We start from the raw sequence: 12,026 nt of genomic DNA, 5'->3' as shown, positions 1-12,026 counted from the left end.
CAAATAAAAGTATACTACTTCATGAATATTATTAGAGCCTTACAACAGCATAATTCAGCTTACCGAATCCTGATCAATCAAGAATTTTTTAAAAGAAGAACATATATGTGAAAGTAAAAATTTATTTTATATTTATCTCCTTCTTCACCTTTTCTGGGGCTCTACTCATTCCTGAAGAAGTAGACTTCTATCTGGTATCAATACCCTTCAACTGGAAGAAATTTCTTTAGTATTTCTTGTACTGCAGGTCTGACGACAATAAATTCTCCCAGTTTTCATTTATCTAAAAAGGTCTTTATTTAGCTGCATTGAAAATATCTTTAAAAAGTTATTTTCACTTGATATAGAATTCTAGCCTTTGGGACTAAAAAAGTAATATTCTATTATAATCTAGGCTCCAATGTCTCTAACAGAAAATCAGCTCTCATTCTTATAATTGTTTTCCTGAATTACTATGTCCTTTATATCTCTTTGTTACTTTTTTCCCCTCTTTATCTTAGGATTTTAGCAGTTTGACAATGATATGCTTACGTGTGGTTACTTGGAATTTCCTCTGATTATGGTTTTCTGAGCTTCCTAGAGCAGTGGATGGATCTTTTTTGATCAAATTTAGAAAGTTACCTGCAAATAATTCCTATTTTTTTTTTTTCATCCAATTCACTCTCTCTTTCTAGGACTCTAATTACATACACGTTTCAGTAATTGACAGAACCTCACAGGTTGTTGGGTCTTAGTTCATTTTCTTTTAACCTTTTTCTACTCTGTGTTTTACCGTAGATGAATTGTAGTCGCTTGAATTTTTCCAAATCTCTCTTAATATTCCCATTGCTTAATTCATTATATTCATCTTTTCCTACCAATATTTTATTTTTCATAGTTGTTTAATGCCCTTTCCTGATAATTTTAGCACCTGGATCATCTCTAGGTTGGTTTCCACTGACTGATTTCACTCTTGACAATGGATTACATTCTTCTGTTTTTTCCCCCTGTATTGCAACTTTCAGTTGTATAATGGTCATTATTAAAAAAAAAAAAAAAAAAAAGTTGAGGCTAAGAAGGGAGTGTCATTCTCATTTTTAGTTATTTAATTTTTTTCCTGTTTATGCCACAGGTTTCTGACAGCGTTAAAGAAAAGGTATAAATACTTCATTTTCTGATGATTTATTGTCATTTTAAGGGGAATGAAGATTTTTCATGTACTTAAAAATCCTAAATGGAGGGTCACTTGGGTCATTCAGTGGGCTGGGTGTCCAACTTTTGATTTCGGCTTAGGTCATGATCAAGCCTGCATCGGGCTCTGTACTCAGCTAGAGTCAGTGTGTCTCTCTTCCTTCCCCTGCTTATGCTCTTTCACTCTCTCTAAAATAAATAAATAAATAAAAACCAGAAAATCCTAAGTGGAAATAGAAATTTCAAAAACACTGAGTAAAATTTTTGACGATATATTCTGATTTCAAAGAAATAGAGAACTGTAAAAAAAAAGTGCATTGTTGTTAAGAGGTGTGTTTTTCATAGTTGTTTACATTAGAAATTCTGAAACTTCTTTCTGTTTAAAATAGGTTAGAGGAAATTTAGTACATTCTTGAAGATCACCAGAGAAAGGTTACTCATTAATGGGAAATGGAATTACAAATATGGAAATGGAGACTAAAATAAATACTATGACACTGGATTGAAATCAGACATGTCAGTGTAAATTTACAGTTCTTAATTTAAAAAAATAGAAATACTGTGTGTACTTGTGTGTACAAGTGTATGTACATTAAGGGATCCTTGGAAAAAGAACAGACCACAGGGCTGAAACAGGGAAAGCACGAAACAAGCCTGGAACATCTTTTGTTCTAGAAAGTGAGGAAATGCTCAAAAAGGGATGGGGGATATGTCAAAAGAACCAAATATGATGCTTACATCTTTAAGCTAAACAAGGGTAAACTTTGGATGCACTTTTCTTTTTTTTTTCTCTTTAAAGATTTATTTATTTCTTTTAGACACCAAAAGAGAGTGTGCAAGGGGAGGGGCAGAGGGAGAGGGAGGGAGAGTCCGAAGCCGACTCCACACTGAGCGCAAAGCCTGACATGGGGCTCAATCTTACGACCCTGAGATCAGGACCTGAGCCAAAACCAAGAGTCAGATGCTTAACCAATTGCATCACCCAGGGGCCACAGGATGCACTTTTCTTTTTAAGAACATTGTAAGGGGAAAATGAAGAATAAAGGTCAACACAGGGCATTGTTATCTAAAAGTTTTCATAGTTTTCAAATCCAGAGATATTCTTTTTCAATTATTTATTTTGTAATTTTATCTGCTTTATATCTTATTTCTCTATAAGTGAAGGGTGTGGTAAAAGCTAACTTCAACAAAGAGAGACATTCCTTTTTTTAACTGAAAAAAAAAGTTTAACTCAATATAAATTTTATGCATTTAAAGGGTACTTTATGGGATCCATGATTTTAGCTATCCTATTAATATTAATGCCTAGGGTGGAAATATGTTCCATATTTAAAGTTATGAATTTGTTACACATATAATTGAGCCATTAGTAACTAAACATGTTATTTCTTTATATCCTCAAAATCGACAAAATGAAGATAGAGATATCTTCAAATATTTATTACACACCAATTAGAACAGTGTCAAATTCAGTTTTATCAAAAAGAACTAAATATAACATTATATGCTATGAAAATAAGCTGTCATAAACCAGAGAGATATATATCATTCCTAGAGCACAAGAAGTATATTGATATAAAGTTAACCAGTTTAATCTCACACACAGAAAGGCTTTATTTGTAACAGGGAGACAGCCATATAGAGGAAAATATGTAACCTGTAGAATTCAATCTTAATTACATGAAATCTTCTCAAACAACTATAACATACAAAGTATGTTCTATTCTTTCATTCAGTAATGGAAGCGCAAACAAGTTTATACTGCATTTAGGTTAAGTGACACATGAGATGGGAATTAGATTTTGGAGGAGGAATTTAATGCATAACAGAAAGTAATATCTTTATATGTACATATATAAATACTATTAATGCAAGGGAAGCAAGAGCAGAAAATGCATAAATATGTGAATGCATGCAGCCATTCTGGAAAATCTCTCATTGAGGTCATCACAAGTTTATTTCCTTCCAAATCTATTAAACTTTTCTAGCCCTACTCCAATTTATTGGCAGTGTTTGACATTATTGACCTCCTCCTCTTCTTTAAATCCCCTTTTTAGCTAAGGCAGTACAGACTTTGTTATCTCAGCTTACCTCTGATTCATTGACTTCCCTCTCTACTCTTACTTCTTGACCCTCTCATTGCTCTAGGTTTTTTCTCAGACCTCTAAGTTTTTCCCTCTAACACTTACTGTTTCAGAATCATCCTTGAGCATGGCCTTAATTATTACCATGATGGTGGTTTTAAATCTTGCCATGTATTTTGAATGCCTACAGAAACTGCTCACCAAATAGCCCGGTAGTATTTCAGGATGCTCTAAACTAAACTCAGTCTTCCCTGTGAGATTCTTTTTTTTCATTTTTACTTCTCTGTTACTAATGGGTGCACCACCAATGTATTGAACTTTCAGAGTAGTTCATTATTTATGTCTCTTTCTCTTTCATTGCCTATCTCGAATATGACACAAAATCCATCCTTTTGAATTGGACTTTGTGGTTACTCTAGCCAGACCCGCTTTCTGAGGCACAACTATGCCCCCCGTGCCAGTGATATCCTCTAACTTGTCCCAGCTATCCCTTCCCTTGAATCCCCACTTGGCCCAATAGGAGCTGCCTCCCTGAGAGTTTATGTGTTCTGCTCCTCTTACCTCATCCCCTGACCGCCACAACCTTCCCCTACTGTCACCTGTGAGTGGGCCTAATGGCAATGAATAATAAAAGCAGAGTGTAAAATGCTGTTTATTTCTTCAAAGTATGACTAACTCTGCAGCAAGTCATGCTCCAGAGCTTCTTGGAGTTAAAGATGAAGCGTGGCTCTAGCGGATGGCTACAACTTTGATTTGCTCCTACCTCTGCCCTATCCTTTTCCCTTTCTTCTGAGGACGCTTTTTAATAAACCACACATACTTGAATTCCAGTCTCCAGCTCTAGTTCCAGGAAAACTTACTTATGACATGGTTCTCCAAAATATTTCTCACTTCATTCCTTTCTCTATGCTTACATAGTACTCAGTTCATGCCTGGATTAACTCTAACAGCTTCCTAGACCATTAACTCACTTTTGCTGGCCCATTTTTTAAACATTTTCTAAAGTGGTCCCATTTTTCAGAGTTATCTTTGCAAATTATGATAGGCAGTCTATTGTAGTTGTTAATACATTATTTCTACAGAACTGCCTGGGTTTGAATTCTGTTTCTACCTCTTAATAACTTGGGTGAATGTCTTAATTTCTCCATTTTTCCATTTTCTACTCTGTAAGAAATGGGTGGGGAAAATAAGGATTTCCTTCCTTTTTAGGACAAAATGGATTAGTATATTCAAAGTACTTCCAACAAGGCCTGGCACATAACCAACACAGTGAATGTTAACTAGCATTATTTTTATTATTGACTTAACTATGCTACTCCCCTCTTCAGGAACCTACATGAACTTCTAATTTTGCATATGATTTCAAATCCGAATTTACTGGTTTTCAAAATCTGTCATAATCATTTTTGTCCTACTTTTACAGTTTAATTTCCCAGGATTTCCAATACAATGACTCCACTTTAACTAAGCCAGTATCTCATAATTTTCACAAATTCTTTACTTCTCTGTTTTTTCCCTATTATTCTCAGTATCTAAAATAACACACTTGTTTTTTTTCCACGAGGCTGACTGCAAAGACAATTTCTCTGAAAAACCGCTCATTTCCTTATTTGATTATCTCTTGCATTTGGAATCAAAACCATATATTTTCATTGCAATTATAATGTAATATATAATCACTATTACAATTTTCTTAATTGTCCTATGGGTTATTCTTTCCTCCTCAAGATTATTGCAAACTTCGTGTGGAAAAGTGTCATGTTTTATAATCCCTTTACATCACCCACAGGGAATAGACCAAGGCATACATGTTTGATATACATTTGTTTTATGCAAGGAAAGATGCTTGATGTACTGCCGAATATTAGTAGTAGGTATAAGGAGGACATTAAAATGATACCTAAATGATGGGGAAACAAGGGAAACAAAGGTTTTTCAGCTTCTCTTATCTTCCCCTCTCCCAGTTATATCAAGTTAAAACATATATACAATATAACTAGAACAAAAACAAAGGGTTTTATAGAGAGCCCTTTAACAGTCATAATCTATTAGTTTAAGTAGGGATTGATTTGGAAGTTTTGAATGATGAGATAATAATAAGAAATTAAATATACATGACTTTATGAATGGATATTTAGTGAGTGCTTATAAGATCAGCTTTCAGTGTGTTTCCTGAAGGAGCAGTAGATCTTAATGTAAATTGTTTCTTTTTTCATTATTTGAAATTATTATAATAGCCCCATGTTCCAGTGCTAAGGATGGTAACATCATATATATTTTGCCCAAAGGCAATATTCTTCTGTGCTAATCAAACTATAACAAAATAACTTCAAAACCCATTCTCATGTTACTAGTGCTAAGATGATTATTTGTTTAAAGCAAAGAGCTAATCTTGCATTAATTACTATCACTTTACTGTGCAAAAAGTGTAAATAAGGATGTTCAATGTATTGGCAATTACTAAAAACCACACTTGCCTTTTTCCAGTGCCCCATAAATGTTTTCCCACATATTTGTTGATGTATGTTTAACTTAGAATCACTATTATATAAATTACTTATAAAATAGATAGTACTAAAGTCTTAAGTCATGGTGTAAAGAAAATATAAATCCTTATTTGCATGAATTTAGCAGACAGCCTTAGGCTAAAATTTTCTTGTCACATTTAAGGAAAATATAGATGGTTGACAATAATTACTTGCTTTAATATCTGCTACCTATACAAAATATTTAAATGTTCAGAGTAATATGTATGAAATGTTTTAGAATAATTGAAAGCAACAAGTAATTTTATTTCTTAGTCATCTGGATTCTTATAAAATAACTTGTATAATTAAATTATTTAGAAAATAATATTAACAATCTAGATTAAAAAAGTAACAAAGAAAACGATATAGAATATAATTAACATGGGTGAATTTCTCAGTATATTGGTTAAAATTTCTTCAAATGAGAAATATTAAATTACTACAAATATAAAGCTATAAAATAAGACTATGTAAATGACATGAAACACTGCTCTTTTAAAATATTAATGAGCATTTGATGTGCTAATATACTTTTGAGTTGATTGAGTCCCTTTATCTTCTTAAACACACACATATACATATATATATAATATACACATAATTATTTAACCAGTTTATAAGTTAAATGAAGTAAATTTAGTTACACTCTCAAATTAAGAATACCTCTTACAATAGAATTTTATCTAGATGTTATTTAGATGATAGTTCAGGATAATTTACATATTTGCCACACATACTACAACACTGAATATCTCAATAATAATGACTATTTGTTAATGGCTTTCTTGCCAATAATAATGCCATGTCATAGAAATACTTGAAAATGCATATGAATACTATATTATTAAAATTGTTGCTATAGTTAGCTGATATTTTGAACCCTACCAGACCTACATTAGTTATTCAATGTTAAATGTTCCCTCCTATGCATTTCTAGTGTATCAAATTCACTTTCACATTTTAATATTGCTGTCATAGTAGAAAAAATATAGCTTAATTCTTCAGGAATGTTTTTAATAGTCAGCACTTACATATATATTTTCTAAATAATAAAATTTAAATTAAAAATACAGGAAAGAGGAGTACATTGAAAATATTTTTTATATGTTGATAACTTACCCTTTCTACCAATTCATTAGCAATAATAGTATTAAACAACATACATCAAGGTACCCTAAAGCTATTTGCCTATATATTCAACTATTTAAAATAATAAAATAATAAGTATCAAAATTAAATTAAAATTCTTTTCTCAATTACAATTTCAAAATAAAAAATAGAAAAACAAGTAAAAACACAACATCAAATTTAATGAATTTTCGTAAGCAAACTGATAAGAAATTCATGCACAAAATAACTAGATGTTTAGTTCATGTAACTTAGAATTATAAATCATAAATCTATAAGGAATGTTTAAAAGTGTATTAGCTTTCAAATATATTGGACCTTAAGAATAATGTTAGTATGTTACAAATTTTTCAAAAATAAATGGAAAATAAAGATGTCAACATGAAATACTTTGAATTTCCTAGTTGAAACAAATACTATATACCCAAGATAACCTAATTTCCTTTTAATTTTGGCAGAAACATATATTTCCTTTCAGATCTTAGGTACATTCTCCTAAGTCAAAATGGATTTCATCTTAGTGTGATCACGAATCTCATAAAATGGACTATTTATCAACCCTAGGTAGAGGAAGTTTTATTTTTGAAGTATTTACATTTACTTTATTTATCAAAAGAGATTACTTAAAATGGCATTATAATTCTCTCCCCAAAAGAAACAAAGAATAAAAGAAAAATAATGCAAGCTCCCTTAAAAATGTGGATTCTCAACTACTATAGATTTAGCTATGATTATTTGACAAAGCTTATTAGGATACCTTTATATTACAATTTCAAATTCTGCAAATTTACCTGTATGCTTCATCTTTTGTTTTTTGCATTTAAATCATAGCACTATAAAAGATGACATGTGTTAATAGATGGAATATAAAGTTATTCTCGCTGTTCTTATTGGAAAATCTTAACTTTCATTCACAGTTTTTTGATCATCTAATCTCTGAGACTGACAACATTTGAGAGCATAACAATTACTTAATGGATAAACACATGGAAACACACAAACACAATATTTTTATAATGAACTATCACACATATCATATATATTATATGATAAAATACTTGGAAATTCACAACAAAATATCAAAATCAAAACATCTCGAATTGCATTTGAACCCTTTTCTTTCTTCCATGAATCAAAGGCTTGAAATCTTGCGTTCTTTAACACAGGGATCAGCAAACCATTGCCCATGGACCAAGTCTGGCCTGCTGCCTATTGCACAGCCCACAAGCTAAGAACAGATTTGACATTTCTAATGGTGGGAAAAATCAAAGGATGAATATATTCCATGGCACGTGAAAAGTATATGAAATTCAAATCCCAGTACCCATTAATAATGTTTTATTGTACCAAACACAAAAAATGGATTCTTAGTTCTCCAATCATAGATTTGCATTCTACACACCAGACTATCACTTCTAAACATATGGATGCACGTATCCAACAAAGACAGATTACTATACCTGTGTGCAGGTATCTTTCGGTTCCCGACAATCAGAATAACATCACAGAGTTGCTGTTGTTTCAAGTAACTTTCCATTTTTCTGAAGGTTTGCTCAGCATGGTGAACAGCCTGATAGAATTCTTCAGAGCTACTGGAGTCCATATCACTTTGAGGTGTCAATGAATGGCTAGCTGCTGTCAGCCTACAAATCACACACACACAAAATGGTGTTTATAAAGTGCTATGAATTGTCCAAAACAATGCACAGAGTTTTAGAGTTATATTTATAGGGAAAATCAGTGCATGTCTCCTTATGTTAATCACTATTAATATAAGTCAGAAAAATCTACTTTGGGTGAAATAATTTGCTCTAGGAAGCAATAAATGAATTGTTAATTATCTTTTTTCTAGTTTTAAAATGATTTAAAAGATAGGTTATCTATATTTAGTAGGACATTAAGTTAAAAACCTGAAAAAGTAACAGAAATAGTAAATTACTGACATGCCTCTTCTGAAATTGATTACTAATAAAGTGTTAATTTAATTCATTTGAAATTGAGGTAGATCATCTAATTATACTATTCTAAATTATGATTCCTCTGAGGTTATGGTAAACGTTCCTTCACCGAAGTAGGTGATTTTCATGATGAGAAATTATGAAACTTGGTTTGTAAAAAAGATTGGCAATAAATTTGAAAGTAAATTGTTGAGTTTCATATTCCATACCCAACTAATTAAAAAAATATATACAAAATGTAGTAGCTCAATACTAACAAATATTTTAACCATATATATGAATGCATATGTGATAAACATAAAAATGTTGAAAAATCCATGGTATTCAAGTTTGGCTATTACATATATTAATATCATAGACTGTTTCACAATGAAGGCTTTAAAATACCATACTCCATATTAAGGAGAGGACTCTCAAAATATGCACAATAGGCCCAGAAGACCCAATGAAATATTCTGATGCTGTGCTAATTAAGTATTTGTAATAATTTAAAAATGAAAATGAATTAGTTTTTAACAATAATAATGAAATAGCTTATTTCAAGATGGAAAGTACGGAGAATTCTGCTTCCAATTATAGGACAATAGCTTGTAGCTGACTAAACCCCTCACCAAGAACACCAGAAGAAATGTTATATATAATATCAAAATAACTACATGAATTTAATAATAACTACTAAGACAACCAGGACTTGAAAGACCAAGATCTTAGAATAAAGAAAGACTCATGGAAGTCAGCTCAAAATTCTACACTTTTTCTTTCCCTCTAGAGGTATTAATTATAAGCAGCATAGGGTGAGAATCTGAGAAACTCAGCTTAATGGAATAGCTAACAGTATCATGGGACTTGGGCAAAAAGATGGATTTTGGGATTATGGGCTCCAAAGGTAGCCAGAACATGAGAGACAGATGAGGGGCCATAAAGGAGGAAAGTTTGGGAAAGGCTGTCATTGTGCCACCACTTTCCCCCAGAGGTATTTGTGATTCCTAAGTACTGCTAGACAAGCAGAAAATGGCTTATTGGAGATTGGGGAGTTAAATAGAGTTTGAAAGATAAAAATTTGAATTCAAGGACCAGCAAGAATGAGGGACTCTGGTAAATACACAGGGTCTCAGTTGAACTCCCTGAAGGGCTCTATCCTAGGAGTCAAGGGAAATGGAAATTGACAAGATAATACAAAGACAGAAACCTAGGTCTGAATTGGTGAAGTCTCTGAGTGCACTGAGGTGATGTACCAATCTAAATGTCAGCAAACAGTCAAAATAAAAACCTTTAGAAAAAGATGACCTCATAGAAACTCTGATTTCTTATGCATGTATGTAGTGCTTGACATTAAGGTAAAAAAAAAAGCAGGTCTATAAATAAACTAGACCTAGGGAGAAAAACAGGTAATAGAAACAGGCTCTGAGGTGCTACAGATGTATCTCTGAATAGAAGGATCACAATTATAGATGTGAAAATAACAGTCATTACCATATTTTAATATAGATGACAAGCTGGAGAGTTTCAAGAATATTAGGTTATATGAAAAAATCAAGTGGAAATATAACAATTTAACTTAAAATTTTGATAGAGGAACTGAACTTGCAGAATGCATGCAGGTGAGGCAAACATAAGCTGAAAAATAAATAGAAAATATTGAAACTAAAATATGGAGATAAAAAAGATAAAAACAATAGTTTCTGAAACAAATGAAACAGGGTAAGAAATTATACTATATAATCGTAGTCTTCAAAACAGGGGAGAAACATGATAGAGCAAAAGCCATCTGAAGACACAATGGCGAAGGCTTTTCAAAACTATGTTAAAGACATCAAGACAAAGATTCAAGATTCAGTATCCATCCATGATAACACAAAACTACACATGGCAGTAAAACCAATACAAAACTGGCGGGGGTGGGGGGGAGAGGAAGAAAGAAAAAAGAAAAAGACTTTCTTAAAAGTTGCCAGAAAACAGAAACAGAGAACTTTTTCTCCAACTAATTTAACGAGGCAAATATAACATGGAAACAAAACTTGGAAAGGATGTTACAATGAAAGAAAACTAATGGCCATTCTCTCTTCTAAACATATTTGCAAAAATCCTAAGCAAAATACTAGCAACTAAATACAAAACTGTATGTAAAAAATAAATGTATATATGGGGCTCCTAGGTGACTCAGTTGGTTAAGCATCAGATTCTTGATTTTGGCTCAGGTCATGATCTTAGTGTCATGAGATTGAGCCCTGCATTGGGCTCCACACTGGGCATGGAGCCTGCTTAAGATTCTTTCTCCCTCTCCCTTTGCCTCTCCCACTCCCCTCATTATATTTTGAAAAATGTTTTGAATTTTTTATATATATACATGTAAAAAAGAAGTGTATCAAATGAATAATCCATCACAAGTAAGTTGTACCTAATTAAGGAACACATTTTAATCATATAGAACAACCTAATTCATTCATATAGCTAACATATTTAATGGAAACCTTTCTTCCTTGAGACGAAAAATGAATTTCGTTACTACTACCTCTAGTCAACATTTTTCTGGAGGGTCTTTCCAATGTAATGTAAACAAGGGAAAAAAGAAATAAAGCCCATTAGAGTTAGACCAAAAAATACATATATACCTGCTATTATTGCCGGAAGACATGTTTGTGCACACAGAAAATTCAAAAGAACTGCAGACAAGTTAACAAATCCAAATCCATTAAAATTATGTGTGTTCTCTGTTATCTACAATATTTGTCTACACAATATGGTTACTTTCATCAGACTTTACCAGTTTTCCTTTAAATATTTAAAACTAATAGAAATTTTGCTGTACCATATGTTTGCCTTTCACAAATTTGCAAATTAGAACCCCAGAATATGGTCATTTCCCAGTGTATGTTTTAGGAATTCAGGCTCAGGCATATGTGGCAATAACATTCTTCTATACATTAACGCATTGAACAGAAAAGTCACAAAATGAACAGAGGGATGGACTTTTATATCTAGAATGAACATATTATTATTGGGTTACAGGTAATTGTGGAGAATGAAGTCAGGAGCGCAGGTTGCCAAATAAATCAAAACTGCCCCACTGAGATCCTGATGTTTCTGGTCTGGTACCAGACTGCATGGATAGGGTCCTAAAATCAAGATACTAGAGACATTCCTGCAGAATAGCTCCA

At 32.2% G+C, this 12,026-nt stretch overlaps 1 protein-coding gene across 2 annotated transcripts in view; it reads right to left on the bottom strand.

Moving 5' to 3' along the window:
* The window catches only part of KLHL1 (kelch like family member 1), a 340,926-nt gene that overhangs the window by 222,155 nt on the left and 106,745 nt on the right, over nucleotides 1-12,026 (bottom strand). Inside the window, exon 2 of one of the 2 annotated variants that reach the window (XM_026493388.4) lies at nucleotides 8,371-8,553. The exons of the other annotated variant lie outside the window; for it this stretch is intronic. Within the exon in view, the coding sequence (XP_026349173.2) occupies nucleotides 8,371-8,553 (183 nt within the window). The remainder of the gene's footprint in view (nucleotides 1-8,370; nucleotides 8,554-12,026) is intronic. 2 annotated transcript variants of the gene reach the window in all.

Source organism: Ursus arctos, unplaced genomic scaffold (genome assembly GCF_023065955.2).
Source record: "Ursus arctos isolate Adak ecotype North America unplaced genomic scaffold, UrsArc2.0 scaffold_10, whole genome shotgun sequence".
Classification (NCBI taxonomy): Eukaryota; Metazoa; Chordata; class Mammalia; order Carnivora; family Ursidae; genus Ursus; species Ursus arctos.
The sequence above is the reverse complement of the archived record's forward strand: the minus strand, read 5'-3'. Positions and strand labels throughout refer to the sequence as shown.